The following is a 27,702-nucleotide window of genomic DNA, read 5'->3' on the forward strand; positions in this document are numbered from 1 at the left end:
ACTAGGAGGGTGGTGAAGCACTGGAATGGGTTACCTAGGGAGGTGGTGAAATCTCCTTCCTTAGAGATTTTTAAGGCCCAGCTTGACAAAGCCCTAGCTGGGATGATTTAGTTGGGGATTGGTCCTGCTTTGAGCAGGGGGTTGGACTAGATGACCTCCTGAGGTCTCTTCCAACCCTAATCTTCTATGATTCTATGAGTGAGTACGCTCTTCTCATCCTTGAACTGTTACTTTTCTCATGCTGCCTTCTCTCTGAGGTAGCCAACAGCAGTCATCCCAATTGAAATCACCACATCAAATTCCGTTCATTTTAATAAAAGCACTGTTTCTTTGGCATAAATTAGGAAATCACGAGAAAAATCACAAATTTAACTGACGGTAGGAAATAAACTCAAATCGTCACATACCGAGACAAAAGCAGCACTAAGCTGTCCCAAATCTCGTGTTACAAAGTATGGAAATATTACCTATAACATACATGGAAAAAACACTTTTCTCATCTTAAAGGCTGTTAAGATTTCTCCCACTTTTTCAGCTTAGAGTTTCAGAATGTCTTGGGAGTTTGTCTCATAACAGCAAGGTGAGTGTTCTGCCTTCCAAGATGCTGCTGTTCTTGACATATCACACTGGCCTTTGACTTTGGAAATGAAGTATTTAGGCAGATCAGTCACTTAGAGCAGAGGGAACAAATTGTTTCAGTAGATTTTGCAGCGTAATACGCTGCATTTCTGCCTATTGCACAGCTAGGTTCCAGTGTTCAGAAGAAAGCGGGGGCGGGGGATGTTTTTAAGAAAAGGTTTTCTTGCTCACTACTCTTGATTCATTCTGTTAACCGGGGGTTACATTAAATCAATTTAGTTGTGGGTTTTGACATCCCAGGAAAGAGAATAATTCATTCTCAGGTAAATGGAGACTGCTCCTGTGTTCAGCTAAACTGTCAACAGCATGTCTCAGCAGAACACGTTATCAAGTTCCTGCAATATTTATGCAGCAAGTGCAATTGACATTCGGGGGCATGATAGTGGATACTATGAAAATCTAAGCTAGGAAGCAAGACTTTTCTGCAAGTTCTGTCAACACCAAGGGATCCTTTTGTCTCCAGTGTGAGTTTTATGTAAAACACCAAAACGTCAACTTCACATTTTGCAATAAGAAATTCATTTTCTTCTTTTCAGGAATTGATCCTGCAAATCTTTATTTGCACATTTGGCTTTCCTGATGTGAATAGTCCCTTTAAAATATTTTTTATATTTAGTGTTTTCCTCTTAATTTTTACCTATAAAATTTTATAGAAACATTTAATGAATTTTTAGTTAATATAATCGGAAGACAGCAAAAGATGTATACACCAGTCACTCATTTGCAGCACCACTCATGCTCTTCTTGATGCTTTTCTTGGTCTTGGATCCTTTGCTATTCTTGTTCCTTGATACTATCAAGTCACTCTTTATATCGACAGCTTGTTTAGTATATTCAATGACAGAATTTACAAAGGGAGTTCCATTATGCTGATTCTATAGTCACATGTAAAATTTTCACTGAGGATATTGCTGACGGCAGAAAAAATGCATGCCCATTTCTCAGACATTAAAAACACAGTCACACATGATAATGTTGATTGGATTCACCTATTTTATGGTCCAAAGGGCTGAACACACCTGTGATACTAGGTGTGGTGCTTAGCCAGAGGAAGACAGAGCAGAAAAAGATTTAGAAGAGTGTCAGGGATCCACAGGGTCCGGTCTATGCTCCAGCCTGCCACTAGTCCCTTGGGAGTGACCCCTTTAGCATGCTAGGCCCCGAAGATCCACACAGTTCACAGGGGCAGGCCGGCAGCCTCTGAGACTCCAAAACTGGACCTTTGGGTGCCAATGATCCCTGTTTCCTCTGGGGCTCCCGCTTCCCGCAGCAAGTCCTGCAGAGCTGGGCTCTTGTGGGAGGCTTGTCCTTTACTCCTTCAGGACGCAATGCTCCCAGTTAGTGTTTGCAGCAACGCCAAGCACTCTTTTCAAAGCAAGATAATCTGTTTGTCACCTGGCATTCAGAATGTGAAAGTTCTGAGGTTAGCGTAAAGCAGGGGTTCCCAAACTTGGTTCGCGGCTTGTTCAGGATAAGCCCCTAGCGGGCCGCGAGACACTTTGTTTACCTGAGCGTCCGCAGGTACAGCCGCTCCCAGCTCCCAGTGGCTGTGGTTCACCCTTCCCGACCAATGGGAGTTGCGGGAAGCAGTAGCCCGGCCCATGCCACTTCCCACAGCTCCCATTTGCGAGGAACGGTGAACCACAGCCACTGGGAACTGCAAGCGGCCATACCTGTGGATGCTCAGGTAAACAAAGCATCTCGCGACCTGCCAGGGGCTTACCCTGACCAAGCTGCAAACAAAGTTTGGGAATTATTGGCGTGGAGAAGCAAAGGTTAAGACAGAGCTCAGTCTAGCCAATGTAAGGGCTCTATCCAGCCGAGCTGCTGTAGAATCCACTTTGGCCCTGTCTCTGTCCCTTTGTCTTTGGTTCCGGCGGGGGTGGGGTTTATGCTGGATCTCTGTGAGCAGAGCTTTTGTCACAGTCACCTAGCAACTTTCCCCTTTGTTCTACTGCTTGAGGCCTTTGCTCTGCTTCTTTGCAGAGAGTTGGGCGGGGGGAGAGGTGGGGGGGGTCTCCTTCCTCTTGGCCATTGGTCACTAGCTGTGTTGGTCACTGGACATTGGGGTTTCCACTGTCTCTCTGGATCCTCCATTCACATGTGTAGACTTTTATTCAGTTTGTTAATGACTCTGGCTTCCAACTAGGCTGCTGAGTCACCACCTTATCCCTTCCCTTCACCCTCAGTACATAGCTGTGCAAAGCTCTGAGGGAAACTGAGGCACGCACCGGAATCATAAAAATATTACCAAAATTCCCACATTTTTCACAAAGAGTTTCTTGGTTCAACAGTATTTATAGGGCCAGTGTCAGTCCTGATGTAAGCAGGTGCAACTTCATTGAATTAACAGAATTTAAAGCTGTTCCACCAGGACTAAATTTGGCCCATAGCTAGCACTGGGCTTTAGATTTGAAAGGAGAAACTAGCTCTGGCCAGTCCAACAGTGAAGGGGAGTTGCTAGAATGATGAGAAGTTGTAGGGCTGACAAGAATGAGTGGTGATGGGAGTTGTGCCCTTAGAGTTTAAAAGAATGCTATTCTGAACCATGCTGAACCTTCTATATATTGCCTGTCACTAGTGTAGGGCTTTATCCTGTTGTCAATGGGAGTACTCCCACTGACTTCAGTATGAGTTGGATTGGGGGATTCTCATGCAAAATAGTCATTCTGTCCCTGTAGTGGTTGAAATCAACACTGCATTTGGCTTTCCTGGCAACAGAGACTTTAGGAATAAACCAGTCTGACTCTTGCGCCAATCAGTTCATTGATGCTCTTTTTAGGAGACTTATCATAAAGTAAAAATCTTTATGCACTAGCAATAAGCAGTGCCTGCATTTTATGGTTTAACTAATATTTCATCAGTCCTGGGAGCTAGAGAGACAGCACACTGATAGCCATTCAGGCATCACCCAATGTAAAAATCTTTTTCACCAGTTGAACAGTCATTTTGCTGCATAAGACACCCCCCTACCAAGCTATATGTTGATTTACCAAGACAAGACAGCTTTGGGTCTAAGACCAGCACTTCAAATAGAGTACTCTGTAAACTGCAACAAAAGAGCAGCTCTGTCAACTCAAGTCATATGACACATTTTGATGTGTTGAATAATAATTCCTTACACTCTTTCCTTCTCTTCCTGCCAAAGGTCATGGTCAGGGTCCAAAATCTATTATCTTTACTGAGGTGAGAAGGTAGGCACCAAGTGTGATTTGTCCACACCCACTTAGACCACTAGAGGGCTGCACAGATCACCTTAGGAGACAGACCCCTATATGATGGCTGATAAATGGATTTGTATGAGAAGGGGTGACTGTGGTACTAGAATGACCCCCAGTATTGTCAGGCAAGTACCCTGCCCTGTGTGAAAAAAGAACAGTACCAATAGCGTCAGCTACATGTGGGAGTCTTTGTATATATTACCAGCAACTTCTTCCATCTGAGTGAGACAGCAGAATTGAATTCCAAGAGAACAATCTTCCTCTACACCAGAGCAGAGACTGTGACGTTATTTGTACCTCCTTCAAAAGGAGTTTTGTGCTTTGAGTGACAGCCAGTGAGAAAAAGAAGAAAAGACTCATAATTCCTAAAAAAGATTCTGACTGACTATGATGTCTAATCACTTTTGTTTTTAAAATTCATGTTAGAATAACTTCCCTTTTCCTGAACAGTTGCTTTAGAGAAAGAAACTTAGAGAATCAAAAGCTGGGATCTAGAGAATCAAGATGCAATATTCACAGCAGGCAAGAGATGCACAGACCCCACTGAAGTCAATGGCAAAACTCCATCGATTTCAATGGAGTCTGGGTTTCACTCACAGATTTTAAGGCCAGAAAAGACCATGACGATCATCGGTCTGACTATGTGTATAACACAGGCCACAGAATGTTTGGACTGGCTCCATTATAAAGGGTCAGATTGTGTTAGTTTCTTATGTAGGTGTGCAGTGATGGGGTTTGCTCAGACTTGGAAGTTGGTAAGAGGCTAGCAGTTCAGGGTTTGTTTTGTTGTTGTTTGATTTAGTTTTTAAATCAAGAAAACAGAGAACGTTGTTAGTGGATTTAAAATCTGTTTCCTCGTTCCAGTAGAAACACAGTCACAGGAATTACAGTGGCTCTACATTTATTTCACAGACACAATCTCACTGCCACTACTTGCAGGTTTCGGAGTAGCAGCCATGTTAGTCTGTATTTGCAAAAAGAAAAGGAGGACTTCTGGCACCTTTAGTCTCTAAGGTGCCACAAGACCTCCTTTTCTTTTACTTGCAGGTTGTAATGTCTGGTTTAAATCTTTTTGAAAGAACTATGTTTCGATGGCACTGGAACTGCCTTTTTTTTTTACTCTGCAAGTTGTTTTTTTTTTTTTTTGGTAATAGGCGTAAGGTATCTTGATAATTTTAAAGTAGCTGTTACTGACATTTTATATTACTAGTAAGCAAACCAGTTGCATTCATACCCTATGATAAAATAATGGTTAATATGGCCTGATTCAGACCCCACTGAAGTCAGTGAAAAGACTATCATCAGACCCATATTGCAAAAGGTCCATCAGTACGTGCTCATTCAATATGGTTGGTTTAAAGCTCCCATCTAATAATATCTTGCCATTGCGGGGAAAAAATAAGCTCAAATGTTTCCATTAGTATTTGTGAAAGAAACTGTTACTTAGCTAACAAGAACTGAACATACATTCCTCACTAAATCTCTCCATCAGCTGCATAGTCTGTTTACTATTGTTACTAACCCCTTGCTTTGTCATCTCTTTGTATATATGTCTAATTTATCAGTTTCTTGTAGATTATCAGCAGCCTGCTGCCTCCATACCACTACGCAGCTCACAACTAGCCAGTGGGCCAGACTGCCAGACTGTCAGGTAACTTTAGCTAACTCTTTTCTCTTTGCATATAGCTGCATGCCAAAGCGAGTCTGCATCTACTCTTGCCTTTCCTATATAAATAGCCTTTCCTGTTTATTCAGGACATGGCTACACTGGAAACTTCAAAGCACTGTCGCGGGAGCGCTCGGAAGAGCGAGTGTGGTCGTGCGTGAGCGCTGGGAGAGAACTCTCCCAGCGCTCCTGGTAACCCACCTCCATGAGGGGATTAGCTCTGAGCACTGGGAGCATAGCTCCCAGCGCTCGGATCCTGTCTACACTAGCGCTTTAAAGCGCTCAGACTTGCTGTGCTCAGGGGGGTGATTTTTACACCCCTGAGCCAGCAAGTTAGAGCACTATAAAATGTAAGTGTAGCCAAGCCCAAAATTCTAAACTGTGTGTGGGGGATGGGCAGGCTTGCTTGCTTTTTAAGCAAAGTATTGATTTGAGTTACTCTGATACTTTCTGTAATTACTGCGTAGGAGATTCCCCCCCCCCCCGCCCCCACAGGTATTAGGGAAGCTGTTACTTGTAGATATATCAAAAATAAGGAAAATAATTGAGGGCTCAATCTTGCACTCCTTACCCCAGACAATTTCCCAGTGACATCAAAATTAATATATTTTGGGTGAAATTCTTGAGACTTTTGCCTGAGTAAGGACAGCAGAATCAACAGTAGCAGGTGACTCTACATTAAAAAACAAACTAGGCTTATATTTTCTAAGTCAGTGGGAGGCAATGTTCTCATGCGATTAGAACAGAGGACTGAGAGTCAGGAGACCTCCAGTCTTAGTTCTGCCACTGACTCCATGTCTGAGCTTGACCGAGTCACTTCACCTCTTGGTGAGTCTCAATTTTCCCATCTGTAAAATGGAGATAATGAAACTTTAAACACCTTTGAAATGTTTAGGATAAAAAATGCTATATAAGTTCTAAGTAGTATTATTAAAAAACTAATTAAAATATTTGGTTTGAAAGAGGAAACATCTCCACACAAGAGTTTTTAAAGTGCGAAAATCTCATTTCAACTATGTTGTACTGACCTGCCACTGAAAAATGTAACAGAAACGTCATCTTAAAGCAGTTGGTACTTGAAAAGTTTTTTTGCCATATAAACTATAATCTACATAAAATAAATAGGGTACACTTGTTTTAGAGATAGGTGAAGGTTCCAATATATGCTTTGTGCAAGATATTCACCCATGTTTTGACCTGCTTATTTGGAGTATGCTAAGTTATTTTTCATATCTGCCTCTAACTTATAAAACCTCTTATTTATTTACCCACACTCCAAAAATGAACTTCATCACAATACATATAGAAGGTCCCTTTAATCAGGTTAGAGAACAGGTGAGATATGATTAATAGACTAGAAGCTAGGGAATTCTAATCCCTGCTATGTCACTGTGACTCCTTCTATGGCCTTGGGGAAGTCCCTTAAACTCTTTGTGTCTCTGCTTTCCAGAAAACAAAAAACAACAAAATTTGCCCTTGCTAATTGAGTGAGTGGAACTTTGCAAGGCTCTCCAATTCCTATCAGGGAAATGACATCCTCCAAATGATCTAATATCACTTAGCACAGAACTGCTCATCAGTTCTTCTGCAAGCATGAAGTACAGTGATGCCGGCTGTGAAATGTATCTGTCATATCGCCAATGTGTTAATACTCCTGGTGAACAAACAGCAATGCATCTCGTAGAACAGTTGTGTTTTATGTTTAGAGCCTAAATTGAATCTAATCTAGTTAGTCAGACCTTTCAGGTCTGATTCTGTCAGAATGGAAGAACCACACCACGTTTGCTACTATAGCAAATCCACTTGGGTATATTATCTGTACTGCAAACAAAAGTGTGGAGAGAGGCAAGTCCAATGGAAAGTGCCAGGGTCCTCTGAATTGTCCCATTTTGCTCCTTGCACTTTTCAGTGCAGAGAACAGGGGAAGAATCCACAGAGAGGCCCAGAGCATCCATGCAAAGCCTGTCCATCCTTCCCCTCCTGCCACCTTTCTTCCGCACCCTGCCTCAGGACCTCTGCTCCCATGTTTTCTCACTGGCTGCCCTGATCTCTTCCTTGAGGAAAGATCAGCTTGCAGAGGAAGGATACCTCATAAGCCAGTGACAACAGGGTCAGCATTTATTTACGTGAGTAAACTCCCATGAATGTAGAGTGAGTAGATGCCACTTCATGTGGTTGTTTACTTTCCCCTCCTCCTCGTGGTGGGCAAAGCCCCAGTCCTATGCTAAGGGGTTTCCATAGGCTTTGGGGAAGTAGAGAGCCTGCTGCAGAGCCATTGTTCCCTCCCCTCCTTTGCACATGAAGGGATTTGATTTAGATCCCCTCCACATGCTATGGGAGAGGGGAAAATAAGGTCATTTGTAAAGTGCTGAGGTATCCAGACTGTGTAAACATGGATTAGGTCTCTCCCCAATTAGAAAGATCAGTCATTTATTTTGTTAGTTTGTTTACATATTTGCTTTCTTCCACATACTTCAGCTAGAACCCGATTTGGAAACTTTGCATGAGAAGCTTTTCTTGCAGTGTCCACCTAACTCAAAACCAGGGTACAGGGGAAATTAGAGTTTTGTAGTTAATAATTTTCAGAAATCCAGACTAGTCATCCCACAAGAAACAAGTAGACCTATATCCAGCCTATCTGTTGGCTTTGAAAAGATTGTCAGTTTCATCACCAGTTTGATGCTCTTCTTGATATATACATGTGCTGTAGGGCTGCCAATCATAAATATTCATGAATATGTCTGGCATGCCTAGGCCTCATAGCTGCATATCCTGGACTGTGTCCTGTACAGTGAGAAAACACAGGAAGAGCTCTGTTATCAGCACAACAGCATGATGGCATGATTTTTTACTGCTTTAAGTACCATAATTGGGATCTGGAATAAAAACTGAAGGCATTTGAGGGAACAGCAAATTGCCTATTCAGTTGTAACAGAGAGATGTGTGCATGCGTTTACAAATCCCTGCTACCATGCCTGCAGGAATGTGACCTCCCGAGGCCTCTAACCTGGAACTACACAGTGTCTTGTTATGACTGAAATTCACATGAATGTTTCTGCATCCCACGATATGTCAAGTCTAGTCATCTTCAAAATAGTTTACCATAACACAAATACAAAGTGTAGCATGAGCTCTTTACTCAAATGGGGCTGCACAAGCTCTTTTACTTAAATGGCACCTATGTAGGGCTTTACTTTATCCTGTAAAGTATCTGAAACTCACACTGTAATTACATATCCCCAGAGATATGTTGTTTTCATTCCAGTGTAATTCTAATTTACGAATATTTTTTGTAAATAGCTTCTGGTGAACTTCCTATGATAAATTTTAAGAGAAGATTCAAACCAAACTGAACCTGAAACTCTAAGGTTTAGAAACATTTGGTCAATATATTTTGTTGTTTTATGTTTACAGTTTTGCTTGCCTCTGCATATTTCAGCTAGAACCTGATTTGGAAACACTATAAGAAATTATTTTCTTGCTGTGTTTCCAACTAAACCAAAGACAGGGTACATTGGATAGCTTGAAAATTTGCATGACAATCCATCTGAATTTCTAAGCCCAAAAGGCCTGGATAAGCAGCCAAATTTTTAGATGTTTACCAAATTGTTGGATTTCTTCTTCAAGTGCTGGTCCCTAAGTGTAATCCACTGTGGATATGCATGTGTTCCATGCAGTGGCGCCAGAATAGGGGGTGGCGGTGGAGGGAAGACACCAGGGCCCTCTCACTTTTTGAAATGACCTTGCTCTCCTCATGCCTCCAGTCAAGGAGAAACAGGACGGAGTGGGCTGACTGCCTTACCTGTTCCTTCCAGTGTTCAGGGCTCTCCATCAAAGTCTTTGTTCTGTAAATATTCAAGATTGCCATAATGCTTTTTGTATGTAGATATTTCTATAGTTAGTAGTTGTAAAAGTTTTTAAAGCTTTTAATAAAAATTTTATAGTTAGATAGATTCCCTACCTTGGGGAGCCACCCTCCTGGCTTCAAGAATTGTGTGTCCTGCCTCCAGGCCCGCCGACAGCCATTCCGGGCCCCAGGGCAGAACAGTCAATGGGCCCCCTAGAAAGAGATGGCTGAGGTTTGATTTGTGCAGGGTGGGCTGGAGCCGTTTCGGCGTTGCCACATGGGCGCAGAGCTGGACCACATGCGGCAGCTGGTGCACGCACGCACAAGCCGTGCCTGCATGGACGCGGTCTGCCTGACATTTGGGCGGTGCTGAGTCTGCGCTGCTGGGTGCACTCTTCTGGCACAGCCAGCATAGGCGCCGATTCCATGGGTGCTCTGAGGCTGGAGCACCTACGGGGAAAAAGTGGGGCTGAGCACCCACTGGCAGCCCCCCTTCCAGAATCTCCCCCTCCCCCCAGCACCTCCTGCCCGTCGGTGGGCCCCACTGATCAGTGCCTCCCCCTCCCTCTCAGCAACTACTGCGGATCAGCTGTTTCACGGCATCTGCAGGCGCTGGGGGGCAAGGGGGAGGAGGAAGGGCGCAGCGTGCTCGGGGGACGGGACGGAACTGGGCGGGGAAGGGGTGGGGTGGGAAGAGGCAGGGCAGGGGCGGAGTGAGGGTGGGAAGAAGCAGGGTAGGGGTGGGGCCGTGGGGGAAAGGGTGGCGTGGGGGCAGGCCTTGGGCGGAGCCAGGGGAGAGCATCCCCTGGCAGATTAGAAACTTGGTGCCTATGATGGCCAGGGCTTCCACATCCCCGCCCGTCAGCTCCACTGCCCCAGGCCCTTTTAAATCGCCCAGGCCCCTGGGCAATTGTCCCTTTTGTTCCCACCCACCCCACCCCCAATTCCTTCTTGGCGAATGATGACTATCTGCACTGCTTGTACTGTCCCAGGGTGGCACATGTTGCAGGTAGGTGTAATATCTGCTGCCCTTTCCCTAGCCATGCCCATGAGACACAGAAACTTCAGGTTAGAAAACACCTCATGAAGAAGGTCATGAGACCACAGCTGGACCCCGGTCGAGGGACCTCCCTGTACATTCACCTGCATCCATATGGAATGCACCTCCCACCACGAGGTCTGACTGCTACAGGGGAGTCTGTATCCACTATCAGGGTCTCATCAGGAAGGCAGAGAACACTCACACAAACATAAAAGTAGGTCCCTTTCTAAGTCAGTTATAAAATCATCTGACACAATTGTGCGTAAGTCAAGCAAACCTACTCTAAGGATTTAGGATGTTCTAAGTCTCAGGGCCAGGACTCTAAAGCCCATAAAGCCAGGGCTTCTTTGATACTGGACTTGTTCTGGCAACACCCATTCCACCAGTACCATCCAAGTCAAAATCTCAGGAACCATCTGTTTCGGTGCGATCGGAAATACCTCCACTGGTGATGGTAGCAATACAAAGGCCAGGTCTGCACTCAGAAGTTAAGTTGTACCTAACTATGTCATTCAGGGATGTGAAAATTCCACACTCCTGAGTGACATAGTTAAGATGGCCTAATCCCCAGTGCAGACAGCACTAGGTCAAGAGAAGAATTCTTCTGTTGACCCAGCTACCGCCTCTTGGACAGGTGGATTACCTGTGTGGATGGGAGAACACCTCCCATCACTGTAGTGCGTGTCTACGCTGCAGTGCTGCAGCTGTACCATTGTAGTGTTTCAAGTGTAGACAAGCACAAAGTCTGCCTCTTCTGACCTCTTTGGTATGAGTGCATCGGACTCCTAGTACTCCAAAAAGGTCAGAGACCTATATCACACTGGAGAATATCTTTGCTCTTCCCCATCATCAGGACTTTCCCTAATGAGGAAGATTGTGACTCCACCAGGGGTTGTTACCATGGACAGAAGTCTATCCCCTCTTCCAGCTATGCTTTTTCTCTACCAGAACCATCAGTGGATACGGACTCTTTCTTCTCCTCCTTAGGGGAATCTGAGTCATCAGAACAGCCACTATCTCCTCCTCTGAGAGCTATTAGTCCAGACAGGAGATCCAGAGCTTCCTGGTACCAACCTTCACCTTGACACTCACCTTGGGATCACTGGTACCGCATGCCTTGGCGACCTCCACAACCTCCTCCAGACCCAGCATACTCGGCAACATGGGACCCTTGCAATCTGCCAGGGATTCTGTTCACCATTCCCCTCTGAGAGAACAGTCAGCGTTTCCCCCAACCCTAATGAAGACAAGGACTATAAACCAGTTCTGTCGGTTCTACCAGTACCGACAAGATTCTCTTCTTTGTCGCCCAACAAAGCAACCACCCCAGAATCTCCGTCCCCTCTGGATGACCATAAACATTTTCAGTCATTATTGTGCAGGGTGGCAGAAGCATTCCAGACCTCCCTAGAAGAGGTCCAGGATCCCCAACACAAGTTCCCAGATATTCTGCAAACCACTGGATCCAGCCAAATAGTCCAGTCAATAAAGCTATTCTGGAACCTGCCAGAGGAGTCAGGCATACACCAGCCACCCCAATGAAGGCATACACCAGCTTCTACCCCATACACCAGCTCCTACCCCAATGAAGGCGGAGAAACATCAAGGGAGCAGAATTCCTTTTTACTCACCCTGCACCAAACTCTGTGGTTGTCCAGGCTGCCACTGAGAGATCTAGACAACAATTGGGGGTTGGACTAGATGACCTTCTGGGGTCCCTTCCAACCCTGATATTCTATGATTCTATGAAAACATTAAATCTGCAGCTCCTGAGAAGGAGGCTAATCATCTAGACTTGTTGGGAAGAAAGGTATTCACATTTACTAGCCTTCAGTTCTGCACAGTGAACTATCAGCCACTGTTGGGTAAGTACAACTATCTCAACTATTCAACATTCACAGCCTTTGTAGACAAACTACCACAAGACAGAGCTCACTTCCAGGCTTGTATTGATGAGGGCAAGCTGGTGGCCAGAACTGCACTTCAATCAGTAACTGATACAACTGACACATCACCTAGGTCAATGGCAATGGCCACTGTAATGTGCCATGAGTCATGGTTACCCACCTTGTGATTTCCCAGGGAGGTCCAAAACACTATAGAGGACCTGCCCTTTGATGAAGCCCACCTTTTAAATGAAAAGAGAGATGAGTTCTTACAAACTTTAAAGGACTTTAAAGGCCACCCTCCGCTCCCTGGGAATATATATACCTGCCCCAAAAAGGAATTATCACAAGCAACCTCACAGACCTAGACTGGCATCTTAAAAGTTTTATCATGAGTGATCTTACGACCTTCCTCGTAAGAAGCAGAGAGTACAGAAGTCTCATTTCCCTGCACCCTCCACATATGCAGCACCCTCTCAACCCCACTCTCCAGCAAAAAGATATATTTGAGTTCAAGAGCTGCAAGCCCTTAACAATACCACCACTACACAATTAGGGGTCATTTAACACTCTCTTTCCACAACATTGTTTTCATTGATGGGCCATCACTTGAATACTTCATTCACAATGTGCTGGCTACACTGGATGTAAACTGCCTTGTGGGTGTTACCACAGGAGCAAACACATGTGAAATATAGGCACATAGTCAATATTCATAACTTCAGATACAAAAATGATGCATGCATACAAATAGGATAATCACATTTGGCAAATCATAACTTTTCCATTGACACCTTACATGGCATACTTTGTATAAGATTTGTTGCAATTATACAACAGGGGTAGCAACAATGATCTACATGATCACATTTTAATCAGATGTCACACATGGATATTCACCCTGCATGCAGATGTTTTCTCAGATTCATGGTGAGCCCCATCCACCTCCAGTACAGCGTTCTCCCATTTGGCGTTGCTACAGCCCCCAGAATTTTTATCAAGATCTTCCTGGTAATAGCAGCTTATTTCAGATGGAATGACTTCATAGTCTTCTCCTATCTTGATGATTGGCTTCTCATTGCTGAGACATATCAGGAGGCCCACAAGTTGACCTCAATGCTTATTTTCTTCCCTAAGAGTCGGAGTCAACTTGGAAAAGTCTGTTCTCACTCTGACACAGACTACAGACTTCATAAGGGCCACCCTCAATTCAGCAAAGGGAGAGCTTATCTGCCAAAGGGCAGGTTTCACACCATAAGCAACCTGATAGATCGGGCCGTATGCAACTCTTGAGCTTCAGTCAGAACTTTCCTTTCCTTTCTCATAAGGAACATGGCTTCATGCACTTACGTTACCCCATTCACCAGAGTCTGCTTACATTGCCTTCAGGCATGGCTCCACCAACCAAATACAACATGAACACCATGGTAACAATTTCTGCTAGAGTAACAGCTTCTCTAATGTGGTGGAAGGATCTTCATCAGGAGTGTATGGGGGTCCTCTTCCTACCATCCTACCAGACAAGATGATCATTAAAGACTCTCTCTCTCAGACTGGGAAGCCCATGTGGAGAGCTATACGGTTCAGGGCACTTGGTTGCCCCAAAAGGCCAGGATGCACCTCAACCTTCTGGAACTCTGGGCAGATTGAGATGCTTTCAAAGTCTTTTTGCAATTCATAAGGTCCTACCATGTCCCCACAATGTCAGACAATATGACAGGGAGGGGGTGAGATCAATCCCTCTGCGTAGAATCAGTCACCCTATGAAATTGGTATCAAGAATCCAATCACAATATCATTTCTCCATCAATCAGGAGTGGGAATTCAGTAGTAAACAACATTTCTGCTCAGTGGGGGACTCCCAACTGGGATCTGTTCACCTCCCAAATGAACAGGAAATGCAACACATATTGTTCCAGAGGTGCTGTAAGATTACACTCTCAGGGTAATGCTCTCCTTCTTTCCTGGTCGGGTCATCTGAGCTATGCCTTTCCTCCTTTACTGTTCCTACCTTGAGTCTTGCAGAAAATCTGTCAAGACCGGGCATGAGTCATCCTCATTATCCCCAACTGCCCCAGGCAGTTTTGGTTTCTGAACCTCATGTGGCTGTCATCCTGCCCTCTAATCAGCATCCAGTTGTTTCCTGTTCTCTTCACCCTGGAGAGGGGCAGGATCAAGTATCCCAATCCTGAGATGCTTCATCTCATGGCTTAGTTTTTGGATGGGCATCAACACTAGAACTTTCCCGTTCAGAAGCCATACAAACCATTCTTAAAACAGCAGAAAGAGCTCCACTAGGAAATCCTATTCAGCCAAGTGGAGGCGTTTCTCTATCTGGGTGCATCAAATGTGCATATCTCCCAAGTCAGCAGATGTTCCATTCGTTTTGGACTGTCTTCTTTCTGTCAAAATGGCTGGCTTTTCCCTCCGCTCTATACAAGTCTATCTGGCAGCAATCATTGTGCGCCATCCACTAGCAGATGGTTATTCAATTTTCACTCCGATTCTTAAAGGACCTAATTAGACCTTTCCACCAGTAAGGAAGCCTTCCCCTCATTGGGACTTGAACCTTATGCTGTCAGCTCCCACTAAGCACACCTTCAAGCTGTTAGGTGAGACATGGAAATGCAGCTATCTATGAAAGTTGCATTCCTTGTGGCCATCATCTCAGCCAGTAGGGTAGGTGAGTTGAGAATCCTAATGGCAGATCCACCATATACTTTATTCTATAAAGACAAAATCTGTTTATGGCTACATCTGAAATTCCTTCCCAAGGTTGGTGTGGAGTTTCACATAAACAAACCAATCAACTTACCTGTTTTTTCTAAAACTGCATGCATCTGTGGAGGAGAGGAGCCTTCATTCCCTTGACATATGACGTGCTCTCACCTTCTACCTACAAAGGACAAAATTGATTAGAAAATCACCCAGACTGTTTATTGCTATACCAGAAAGAGTCCAACATCACACTATCTCCTTTCAGAGGATCTCAGGTTGTATCTTATTCTGCTAGCAGTTGTCTCACCTTCCTCCCCCATAGTGGGTGAGGACTCATTCTACAAGACCACAAGCGACGTCTGTAGCATCACTTCAAGAAGTGCCTCTGGTTGAGGCAGTTATGTGGACTTCCATCCATACATTCACAAGACATTATGGTCTCCACAGGGCTTCACCACTTACACATCCTTTGGGACAATGGTCCTTCAAAGAGCTCTGATGCCTGCATCCATGCACCCTCCTCTTTCTTGACTACTGCTTGTCAGTCACCCACCGTGGAATATACATTGGGACCAGAACTCAAAGGAGAAGAAGAAGTTACCTACCTTATAGTAACTGGACATTCATCAAGATGCGCTGTCCCTTTCTATAGTCCACTACCCATCCTCTTTCCCCTCTACTTCAGACCATACTTGGATTCGCAGTAGAAAAAGAACTGAAGAGACAGTTGGCCTGCTCCGCCCTTTATCTCTTCAGTGGGAGGCATGTGGAGACTCAGGATGCGTGTGCGGGCCAGCTAGGGTGACCAGATAGCGAGTGTGAAAAATTGGGACACTTTCTTTTTCGCAGGAGCGGGGGGGGGGGGGGAGGGAGGGGATAGGTGATATAGTTGCATATATAAGACAAAGCCCCTAATATCGGGACGGTCCTGATAATATCAGGAGGTCTGATCATCCTAGGGCCAGCAGACACTGCTTTTAAAATTCTCTGACTCCAGGCACATGCAGCACATGCGTCTCCACGGTGGAACACAGATAGAGGCCACACGTTGGACGAATCTCCAGTTATTATAAGGTAAATAACCTCCTCTTGCCCCATCATCACCTGTAACCACTTATCTGCATTACTGTAGAGAGTATATTACCATATAATTACCCTGAGATTGTATGTTATGATATTTACTTTGGGCCATATTCAGGCTTCCATCTAATTCATTGGGAGCTCTGTGTGTATATATGAAGCCAAAAATGTAACCCCTGGTCATCTGTCGTAAATTTACAAGTGATTAAAGTAAAAGGAAGTGAGTTGATTATTTTTACATGAAATAAAGTATTTCTAAAACCTGACATGTTATCTGTACAAAACCATAGTTTTCATGAAATAACATTGGGCATCTATGGTTTGTAAATATACTCCACTGCTGATTCATTTTAGGCATGACTTAATGTTAATTAGATAACATTGTATGGTATATTATCTATTTAGGAAAGAGAAAATACTAGTTAAGAAGGCTTTGCATAGTACTTTCCAACTGGCATTAGAAATACATGATTAGCTTTTTCAATCATAGTTGAAATCCACTTAAAAATATACAGTAATTCTAGCTCAAACAAATGGCAATCATCATCCATAAACTATATAATATTAACCATTAAACAGAATTTAATAAAAACATGCATTAAAACTATGTTGTAAAAGCAGCACACATCACAGGTGTAGAGATACACATGTCCAGTTGTAGTAATTTGCAGGTTTATTCCCAATTCTGTGTCAAAAACTCCACATTTCTCCCTCCTTTGTATTGTTTTGTTTTATTATTAGTAATTTACTGTCATCTCATACTGCCTGCACTACTCAACATAGCTGACACTTGAACTCAAGAATACATTGCCACATTGATTTCATTCCTATGTACCATCATTAGAAACACACAGGTTGCAGTGTGTGCTTTAATGATTGTATCCTATAGATGATCTAACGCTTATCTGTGTACAGCTCTATTAATCTGAATTGCTCAACTATATTTTTTATTCTGAACAGAGATAGTGACAATGTCAGAGTCAATACAAGGATCAGATCAATATTCCCTACAAGACTCTGACGAGGATTGCAAATTATTAGTATTGTGTGCATTTTTGCTACAAAAACCATTCAATTGCCCATGCTGATAAATTTGTAATTTTATTTTCTTCTAATGCCTCTAATCATAGAAGATTAGGGTTGGAAGAGACCTCAGGAGGTCATCTAGTCCAACCCCCTGCTCAAAGCAGGACCAACCCCCAACTAAATCATCCCAGCCAGGGCTTTGTCAAGCCAGGCCTTAAAAACCTCTAAGGATGGAGATTCCACCACCTCCCTAGGTAACGCATTCCAGTGTTTCACCACCCTCCTAGTGAGATAGTTTTTCCTAATATCCAACCTAAACCTCCCCCACTGCAACTTGAGACCATTACTCCTTGTTCTGTCATCTTCTACCACTGAGACCAGCCTAGCTCCATCCTCTTTGGAACCCCCTTTAGGTCGTTGAAGGCTGCTATCAAATCCCCCCTCACTCTTCTCTTCTGCTGACTAAATAAGACCAGTTCCCTCAGCTTCTCCTCATAAGTCATGTGCCCCAGCCCCTTGATCATTTTCATTGCCCTCTGCTGGACTCTCTCCAATTTGTCCACATCCTTTCTGTAGTGGGGGGGCCCAAAACTGGACACAATACTCCAGATGTGGACTCACCAGTGCTGAATAGAGGGGAATAATCACTTCCCTCGATCTGCTGGCAATGATCCTACTAATGCAGCCAAATATGCCATTAGCCATCCTGGCAACAAGGGCACACTGTTGGCTCATGTCCAGCTTCTCATCCACTGTAATCCCCAGTTTTCTGCAGAACTGCCGCTTAGCCAGTTGGTCCCCAGCCTGTAGCAGTGCATGGGATACTTCCATCCTAAGTGCAGGACTCTGCACTTGTCCTTGTTGAACCTCATCGGATTTCTTTTGGCCCAATCCTCCAATTTGTCTATGTCACTCTGGACTCTATCCCTACCCTCCAGCGTATCTACCTCTCCCCCCCGTTTAGTGTCATCCATGAACTTGCTGAGGGTGCAATCCATACTGTCATCCAGATCATTAATGAAGATCTTGAACAAAACCAGCCCCAGGACAGACCCCTGGGGCATACCACTTGATACCGGCTGCCAATTAGACATGGAGCCATTGATCACTACCTATTGAGCCCGACGATCTAGCCAGCTTTCTATCCACCGTATAGTCCATTCATCCAATCCATACTTTTTAACCTGCTGGCAAGAATACTGTGGGAGACCATATCGAAAACTTTGCTAAAGTCAAGATATATCACGTCCACCATTTCCCCCCTATCCACAGAGCCAGTTATCTCATCATTATTTATTATTAATTAATATTATTAGTCATTAAGAGGTTGGTGAGACAGAATTGTTTCATATTTCTTTATGCATAAAAATGTTTTTATATACTAAGATGATCTCCAACTTAGCAGTACCATGAATAGAAAAATGAACACATGCTTAATGTCCTGAGTACTGGGATATTTTTGTATTACAATAACTGCAACCATGTCCTCCTCCTAATATGTATCACCTAATGTTATTTGTTTTAAAGGTAGGAAGGTAGCTTTGAAAGGCAACACATTTGGACAGATCTCTTTATAAACAAGAAAAAATTGCATGAGTCTTTCCGTTCCACTCTACCATTTTTATCAACCAATCACAGGAATCATAGAAAAAATGGGACCTTTCTAGGATTGTGGGGCCACCTCGTAGTAAATCCTTATCACCTGCTACTTTAAGGTTGAATTTCACTCCTTCACTGAGGGGGAAAACAAGATCTGTGCCTGAGCTAAATCCCACTTAAGCCCTATTTTGAAGACTTAAGAGGAGCAAAGGTCTTGTGTTGCTCTCAGTAAATGGATGAATTTCACCCTAAATGTCACCCTTTTCTGTGTCTCCTTCCCCACCCCTCCCTTTATTGGGGATGACCAGAATAGGCAAAGAGCTAATTCAGATCCCTCCCCTAATGTCAGCTCTATATTTACATGTTGTTGCATCTCACTAACAGCAATACAGAGGAAAGCACCATCATTGAATTTTTTAATGTAAAACAAATCCAGCTAGGAAAATATTTGGGCCAAAATATACGAGCCCAGGTTCCTAAAGTTAAGTTTCTAACTCCATATGTTATGAGGCTTGATCTTACAAGGTGCTGAGCATTCTGGCACTGACCCAGCTAGTGGGTCTACTCATGTGCTTAAGTGTTTGGCTGGATCAGTGCTCGGCCCATTGCAGGATAGAGCCCCAAAAGAGAAGTGGATTGATTTCAAAAGTGCTGAACCCTGCTTCCCCTGGTGAGTCCCTGCTAAAGAACCTCATTCTTTGAGGTGCTGGACACCTTCAACAATGACTGAAGCCAGTGGGGATTGAAGGTACCCAGCACCTTGCAGGTTTCATTCCATAATCATGCGTCTTCTATTTAAAGGCCTAAACGTGGAATTAAGAGCTTAACTTTCGGCATGCTAGATAGGGATTTTCAGAAGAGTCTAAAGGGGAGTTAGGTGCCCAATTGAATTCCAGTGGGAGGGAGGCACAAAATCTCTTAGACTCCCCAAATTTGAAAACTATGGCCTGCCATAATAAAATCACAGTGGTGATGATGTACCACATTCTTTTTGGCCTTTGAACAAATGGAAGTTCTTTTTTCCCCTTAATTAAATCCTGTATGTGCATATTTACGCATTTTCAACATGCTATAAATACCTTTGGCATTTCCAATTGATCCATTCCCAACAGCAGACTAATTGCAGTCCCTCAGCCAATATCTGCAATGCGCCAAAATTCTGTACTGGAGGGATAATATATACGTGAGACAGTGCAGTTTCTAAAGGAAGAAAAATAGAAAAGCCCTGGAAGAACAAGTACAAGGGCAATTGTGCTTAACTTTGCTTGCCAGACAGACTATAATACATACTGAGTCAAAAAAAGAAAGACATTTCCCAGACAGACTGAAAAACTGCAGGTGTTTATGGGTTGATTTTATTCACATACTGTATCTGAAGCTTGATGTGCCTGATGCTTCACTTGAAAAATTAAGGACTGTAACTCAAGCAGGCCTCAGATGTAAAAGCTTTCTGGCAGTGCAATTCACCCCTGCAAAGACAGCCTGGCCAAATGAGATGCTGTAAGGGGTGAAGTTTACCCTGGGTGAATATTGTTTCTAGACTAGTATTTAAAACAACAGGCAATGAAACCTGTCTTAAGCGACAAACCAAAGTTGGTTAGAAAGCAAACAAAGCATTACTGGAAATCTTGGGAATGTTTTAAAGTGGTTACTAGCATTAAAGCAGCAGTTCTTAAATTGTGGGTTGGGACCCCAAAGTGGGTCGCAACCCCATTTTAAAAAGGTCACCAGGACTGGCTTAGACTTGCTGGGGCCCAGGGGCTGAAGCCAAAGCTTGAACCCCACTGTCTGGGGCCAAAGCGGAAGCATGGGTCCAGAGCCAAAGTCCAAGGGCTTCAGCCCTGGGTGGCAGGGCTCAGGTTACAGGGCCCCTGCCTGGGGCTGAATCCCTTGGGCTTTGGCACCTCCAACCAAGGTGGTGGGGCTCGGGCAGGCTCAAGATTCGGTCCCCCTCCTGGGTTCGTGTAGTAATTTTTGTTGTCAGAAGGGGGTCGCGGTGCAATGAAGTTTGAGAACCCTTGCATTAGAGGGTACTTATCAGTGATGCTGCCCCTAAAGGCAGGTTTCAGCGGGTTTAAACAAATGCTTTGGTTGGTACATTGTATTCAAAGGGGATGAAACCTTGCTTCTGAACTGGCACCTTCAGTTTAGTATGGGTCATCATATGAACATATAAAATCCCTAGTGTGCAAATCAAATGGCACTTGTGAATTGCTGTTTAAATTTGATCCCACCATTTTGCTCATGCATTCATTTCCCCTCACAACATTCCTCATCTAAGCATGCAAACAGAAGTTGTGTGTCACAGTTCAGGGCAACTGCACTTGTCTTCCCCTCTATGGTCCACCAGGGGCACCCACTCTCAGGTTTCCATGTCCGCAGCCATTACCTGTTTGGTAGAGTCAGAATGCCTAAGCAGGCCTGTTTTGCTTTTCCCCTCAGAGACTATAAACAGCGTAATTACCCACAGTTATAAGCAGGGATCCTAGTTTTCCACAATAAAAAAAACCAAAATTCTCCAATTAAAAAAACATTAAAATCTGTGTTTTTCCATGATGAAAATGAAATGCTGAATTTTTGTTTTCCTAGCCACAATATAGATAGGTATCAGCTGAACACAATGTTTTATTGATAGATTTACAATTTTTAAGCAAGTTTGAAGCCTATGAGTGCCATCAATCATTATAATAAAATAAAATTAATAGAATTGCAATTTGTAATCTACAACCTTGCTGCATACAAGTACAGAACAGCACATTACCATCAATGTGAAATTTGTCCTTGCCAAACTCAGTGACACGGTCTTTAGGAGTGATTTTTAAAGTTTTCAGCATCTTTTTCTAACTTTAATTACTCACATCTAGAGGCTGAAGTGAAATTTGAGATGCATTAAAACACAAACCCCTATCCGTCGTTGAGTAACCACTATATTCCAGAAGCAGTTTATTGGAATATGTTTAGCTATGTAAATTTAAAGCTCATTGAAAAATCAACCACAAGAGGGGGAGATTGCACACACTGAATAAGTGACACTGGTACTTTCAGTAAAAGCTAGTTAATAGTTAATATATGTTTTTTATTTTTTCACAAAATGTAAAAATTAAAGAGTCCCTGTAAAACCACAAATTCTGTGTTTTTCTGCAGCAAACAGATTTTTAGGATACCTACTTATAAAGTACCACACAGCTTTTTCTAAGCAAGCACATTTTTTCTTAAGGTAAAAGCTTTACAGAAAAAACATATTAAAGCAATAAATGAATTTACACACATGCTACTAAGTTTACCAGAGATCACCCCAACTCAAAAAGGGCTCTGGTAGGAGTCAGTTCTTCAAACCAACAGGGGGTTTTCTCTGGTTACAAGTTCATAACCGCATTGGCTCAGAACAAGCACTCTTTCATACAGTTTGGGTCTTCAGTGTGCAGAAACTGTGAATAGATAATCAGCCAGAGAATGGGTCCCCTCCCCATGGCGAAGCTTCCGAAGGTTGGGTCTTTGCATAACGGAAGGTGGTAATTTGCATTCACCTCCACCCAGGTATTTCCTAGGAACCCCACTTAACTTTGTGGCTAGATGGACCATTAGTCTGACCCACTACGGCCGTTCTTATGTTTGTCTGGCATATTGTTTAATATAGTGATAACACTTCCCAAGGTTTATACTGGCCATGTCTCTCCACTAGAGAAGTCATGTACAACCCCACAATCATATATAAACTTTGCATTTTTAATACAATGGGCACCAAAGATACTTAAACTTAATTCAATAAGATGCAATTTAATTCAATAAGGTTTATCCAGGATATTACTAGAAACTGCTATCTCTGTGCCAGTGTGGTGCTAATTGGACAGCAGGACATCTTCAGCATCTGATTTCCTTGTGCAAGGGCCATTTTGTATGTGCACATTAGGGATGTTACATATGCAGATCACTGCCTGAATTAAATGGAGGGTGCAAATTTGCAAGCTGGGTTTCATCCCCTTTGAAAATCTGTGCCCACACCTGTTTTGTTTACGTTCATGTAAAGATTTGGCCATGTGTTTTAAACACTTTTTCTCTTCTTTTCAGTCCTGATGTAGCCTTTCCAGAAGAGCAGCCACATTCCAGCTCTCAATGTGCCCCTCTCAACTGTCTCTCCAAGCCTCCTCCTTATCCCTAATCTTCAGATGCAACATAAGAGAAAAAACAAACACATAAACTGAGTGGAGCTCACACAACAAAGGTTTAAGTTGCTCCCAAGGACCCAGTAGGCAATCCTGCCTTGTTGCTGCGTTGACAAGTCTGGATTCATATCCGTTTTGGCAACCGAGTGTTGGCTGAGAAGTAGGACACAAAGCACAGAGCCCTGCCTGTCAAAAAGACTTTTTATGGTTCCTCTAATTATATTCAAACTTTGCTGTCACACCTGAAGTTTAGTGAAATTTAACAGCGTGAGAAAATGTTCCTCCCAGCTGCGTGGCTTTACCTCTGAAATATTGAGAGACTTAAGCCAATATTTTAAAAAATTATGTTACAAAATCCTATTTTCACATCCTCCACGTTCAGCCATAGGAACTAGTTCAGATTTTCTTTTCTGTTGTTAAGGGTGTGATATTTATTTTTACTTTATTTGCACCATAATTTTGTGTTTATAAAATGTGGTCCTTGTTTTTTGGGTTTTGTTTTGTTTTGTTTCTCTTTTTGGTGAGAGTTGTATTTAATTCATTTTATTTTTAAAAAACAACCAGAAATAGCTTAAGTTAAGAATGACTGAGTTAGTCTTTAAAAAAAAATGATGATTGTTATCTTGGCCAGAGAGTATGGCCTATTTTTTTTTATTGCACAAAAACATTGAAAATGGGGTGAATTGGAATGTTAACAGTGACTTTGTATTTTGCTGCTGCACTGATATTGTTTATGCACTTGTTTTCTAATTTCTATTATACTAGCTGCTGGTTTTGTTCTAGGTCTTCACTGGAAGCTGATTATTAAACCTAAGAAGGAGATTAAAGAATGATGCTTTGACTTTCATTCAGATATTTGCTTGCATTTTAAGTATATTTTTGCATTTCAGACAAGTAGATGAATTGGTGCTTTTTCTGGGGGGGTGGGGAGGGTTCTGTTTGGCATCTGAGAAAGAAAAGCTAAAGCAACTTGAAGTAAAATGTTGTGTGTTAATTAAAAATTTCAGTTTTTTCTCCTGCTCCCAAATTGAGGGTACTAGTTTGAGGAATGACCAGTGAAAGTATAAAGAGTAAGAATGGTGAGGTTATATACATTTAGCGTGAGATATTCTATGGTGAAATACCTCATGCATGTAGGGTTAATGGCTTGGAATGAAATTGGCAGGATTTTACTGTAGTGCATTTTTTCCCTTGCCAAATATTAACAAATACAGAACCTTAGCTCATTGTCAGTTTGACAAATACTCAGGTGACCTATGGTGCACAGTGTTCCAAGTTAAAGATTCTCTCCTCTAAATGCTGAATAAAGCTGTGTTGCAGAGTAGTGGATTTTCATAGCAAAATGAAGGATAGCTGAATTTATTTTGCACAGAATCTGACAGCAAGGCAAGTAGCTAAATAAGCTGTGGTGTCTTAGCACCTTTGGGCTTCTTATCTGGTCATCAAGATGGAAAAATACAAGTACTGCCCATTCGTTGCTAATTAGCATACTCCTTGCTCTTGGTCAGTGGCCTTAACTTATTTAAAGAAGACAGGCGTTGACATGTCCATGTTTCTGTCTGTTTCTTCTCTGTGGTGTTAATATGATCCACAAGATGGAAATACAAATACAGTTTACTATTTGCAGCAATTAAAAAAAAATTGTTACAGATATAATTGGAATAATTCAATATAACTGAATCTGAGGAAATGAACACTGTCCTCCAATACTAAAAATGCTTACCAAATGTAATAACGTACAGTACATAAGTGGAGGAAAGAATCAGTGGCCAATCAGTGTGCCTAACAATCATTACCATAGTACCAGTAATGAAGGTGCTGTAAATAGAAGTATCCTAATGTAATCAACAATGTATACTATATAACCTTGTCAGAGCCATTGAGCTAATGTAATAAAACGTGTAGAATCGGAGGTGGAGAAAAACAGAAACAAATTCATGTAAAAGTCTGATCATACCAACCTAACAACTCTTTGCACTGTTTCTATATACGTTTCCAAGATGTTCACATGATCCTTCTTGTACTGCATTCACATAACTATTTAGTGCCATACTTAACCCACTCTTCTTACAGAAAAGTCAGATAAAACTTGTTTAGCATTATCATGCTGTTTGGCACTAAGATTAGCTGCTATGTAGATTTTTATTAAAGAACTGTTTTGTCTGGGCAAATGTTGCCTTTAAAAAGCACCTCAGAATACCTGATGATGTTAGATCAGTATATTATTATTCCTCAGTGGTAGCATCTGTGTCCAACAAAGATAGCTACTGCATATCAGTTAAGTGAGAAAAGAACTAGCATTGCCACACTGTATACAGTTGCTGTAAACTGTATTTAGAATATTATCTCCTGTTTTCATATCCAAACCAAACATCTGTTGAAACTATAAAGAACATTTCTTCCCCCTAATTTAAATATATGTTTTAGCTTTTTTTATATAGATATGAATCTGTGGAGAAAATACTTGTTTTGAAATATTCATTCAATAGTATATTCATTTTTAATTGTGATTTTCAAAGTAAAATTAGCAACTCTGATATACTGTACTGGTATGGCCGTTTGGATCAAGAGTTATAGAAGAGTGTTCCATGGATTAGAAATTTTGGTCATGTTTTACAGAAATAAGTGGGGTTTTTTAAATTTTTGATTCTCTTGTGATGCTTTAATTTAATTCCTAATCAATTTATAATTTTTTAAATATAATAAAGCAAGAATACGTGCTTGAAATTTAAGAGATCTAGGAAAGAACCAACTTAAATGTAAAAATGACTGTGGTTATTGCATTGTAAGAAATAAAGCTTTGTAGGCCCCAGAGCAGTCTTGCCTCTTTTGTCAGTTCACTGGGGAAAAAAAGTATCTTAAACTTCAGAAAACGTAAAGCCTTCTTGGTTAGATGATAATTAGTGATGTAAAGTTTTACCAAATGTCTGGTAGGAATTGTTTCTGAACCTCTGCCAGAAAAAAAACAAGCCCCAAGTTGTTTTTAATGTTTGCAAAATGTTGAATGTAGCCGTTTTAAAAAATCATTCCTAACGCATTGCCATCTATCTTGATTTTAAAATAAAGGGAAAAAAAGAACACATATATTCTTAAAGGCTGGGTATACTTAGAAATACTGATGTGTATCCCCCACAGCAAAGAAGCGCCTTTCAAAAGCTTGTCCAGACTTTCAGGTTTGAAATGCAGATATTGTTCATAAAGAGGGCCTTGGAGTCTCTCTGGTTGTCAGGTAGCCTATAAATTTCATGTCTGCTTTTTCCTTTTTTCTGACCTTGGGAGAGTTGTTTCCTGGTAGAAACAAATAATCCACATCTGAACAGCCAGTTACTGGAAATTTGTGGAAGGAAAACAAAATAAACAGTGTAAATCAAATTAAAATATAAGGTGAGAAGAAAGTGAATTAATGAAAAATTGTAAAACAGGGGAGCAGGGAAGAATATATTTTCTACCAGTGTCAGAAGGTAACCTTGAAACTTTTACAGAAAGAGAAAATATTGATAATTTCCCATCTCAAATCATGTAAGGGTCTTTGCCTTTTAGATAGAGGCAGTAGGGAGATCCTTTTTAATTGATCTCTGACAGGTTGGCATCTCCATGCTTATTCAACCCAAGTAGAATGAATGTAATTATAACTATACATTAGGATTAGTAGACTGAAACTGTTTATTATTAAGATAAGGTGGAAAACTTTAATACGAAGATTATGCTTCCGTTTTTTCCTGTTTAAAAATATGGAGTAGTTTTAACCATTTGCCATACATATCTGTAAACAAAAGGAGGAGGATTTGTTAAAAGATGATAAAGACATTGCCAATGAAGGCTGCAAACCTGGAATCATATGAGTATCAGTGTTTACGTACAGCAGCTAGTTATATGGGGCCCAGTCTTGCTTACATGGGCTGCAATGCAAGCAGAACTGGGCCCATATTATGCTAGCTACTTTAGAACTTGACCTTGCATCACTGGAGGAATTTTGCCATCAACTTCAGTAGAAATGGTGAGGGTGCATAATGAGGTTATAGATTACACATGCTCTTCAGAGGTCTTTTCCCTTTCTCAAGTGATAGATGTACATCTGTTGGAGTTGCAGTTGTTTCTTTCTGTACTAAAGAAGTCTTTATTTGAAAATTGCAGGCACTGATGTTTTACATTTGAAGCATGATCATTGCTGTATTTACCTCTTTAAAAATGATAGCCATCAATTTACTTCCGTTTTTCTCCTGCTGTACATGCAGTATGTCTCAAGGAGATATACAGTATTCAGAACTTTTTTCACCGTTGATGAATGTTGGGGTTTTTTAATTTTTAAATATTCTGTCAAAAAGAAATACACAAAAAAGCAATTAATTGCCTTTAGCCTTAAGGCACAAATGCACCTAAATATGCAATATAAAATGTGTGCATGAGATTCTTTAAATCATGTAGTCTTTTCCATGAGCATGATGATGAAGCTAGAGAATTCTTATTTCTTGTATGAACCATTACTCCCTGTGTCAGAAATGCAAGACAGCTGTTACAAAGAGTCTGTACATTACATCCTAAGAAGCATGGCTTAAATCCTCCTTGCATTTTAATCTCTTTCCTGTGGAGTTCTTGAAAATCCCCCTCTATTAAATCTAAAGTTAACAAAGTGACAAACTGACGTCAGATAAAAGGAAAATTCCCATATTCTATAAATGTAGTTAATTTGTTGTCAGACTCTGGATGATAGGGCCTTGGGTTTCAATTACTGTCTTTATATGAAGAAAGAAAAGGAGTACTTGTGGCACCTTAGAGACTAACCAATTTATTTGAGCATGAGCTTTCATGAGCTAC

At 42.0% G+C, this 27,702-nt stretch overlaps 1 protein-coding gene and 1 long non-coding RNA gene across 10 annotated transcripts in view; one reads left to right on the top strand and one right to left on the bottom strand.

Moving 5' to 3' along the window:
• Positions 1–27,674, top strand: part of BICD1 (BICD cargo adaptor 1) — a 260,014-nt gene extending 232,340 nt beyond the window's left edge. For 2 of the 6 annotated variants that reach the window (XM_078850128.1, XM_073321674.2), the window contains exons 9-10: positions 5,436–5,511; positions 22,793–27,674. In XM_078850128.1, the coding sequence (XP_078706254.1) occupies positions 5,436–5,511; positions 22,793–22,883 (167 nt within the window). In that variant the 3' untranslated portion in view covers positions 22,884–27,674. The remainder of the gene's footprint in view (positions 1–5,435; positions 5,512–22,792) is intronic. The other 4 variants (XM_073321711.2, XM_073321737.2, XM_073321685.2 and 1 more) reach the window with 4 other exon arrangements.
• LOC140902114 (uncharacterized) overlaps positions 7,923–27,702 on the bottom strand; it is a 38,178-nt gene continuing 18,398 nt past the window's right edge. The window contains exons 6-14 of one of the 4 annotated variants that reach the window (XR_012156010.2): positions 27,066–27,201; positions 25,994–26,175; positions 19,804–19,888; positions 15,621–15,815; positions 15,117–15,193; positions 11,508–11,652; positions 9,488–9,586; positions 9,329–9,371; positions 7,923–8,310 (exon numbers count right to left, since the gene is read on the bottom strand). This is a non-coding gene — a long non-coding RNA (uncharacterized LOC140902114). Of the gene's footprint in view, positions 8,311–9,328; positions 9,372–9,487; positions 9,587–11,507; positions 11,653–15,116; positions 15,198–15,620; positions 15,816–19,803; positions 19,925–25,993; positions 26,176–27,065; positions 27,202–27,702 lie in introns of all 4 variants that reach the window. The other 3 variants (XR_012156009.2, XR_012156011.2, XR_012156008.2) reach the window with 3 other exon arrangements.

Source organism: Lepidochelys kempii, chromosome 1 (assembly GCF_965140285.1).
Source record: "Lepidochelys kempii isolate rLepKem1 chromosome 1, rLepKem1.hap1, whole genome shotgun sequence".
Classification (NCBI taxonomy): Eukaryota; Metazoa; Chordata; order Testudines; family Cheloniidae; genus Lepidochelys; species Lepidochelys kempii.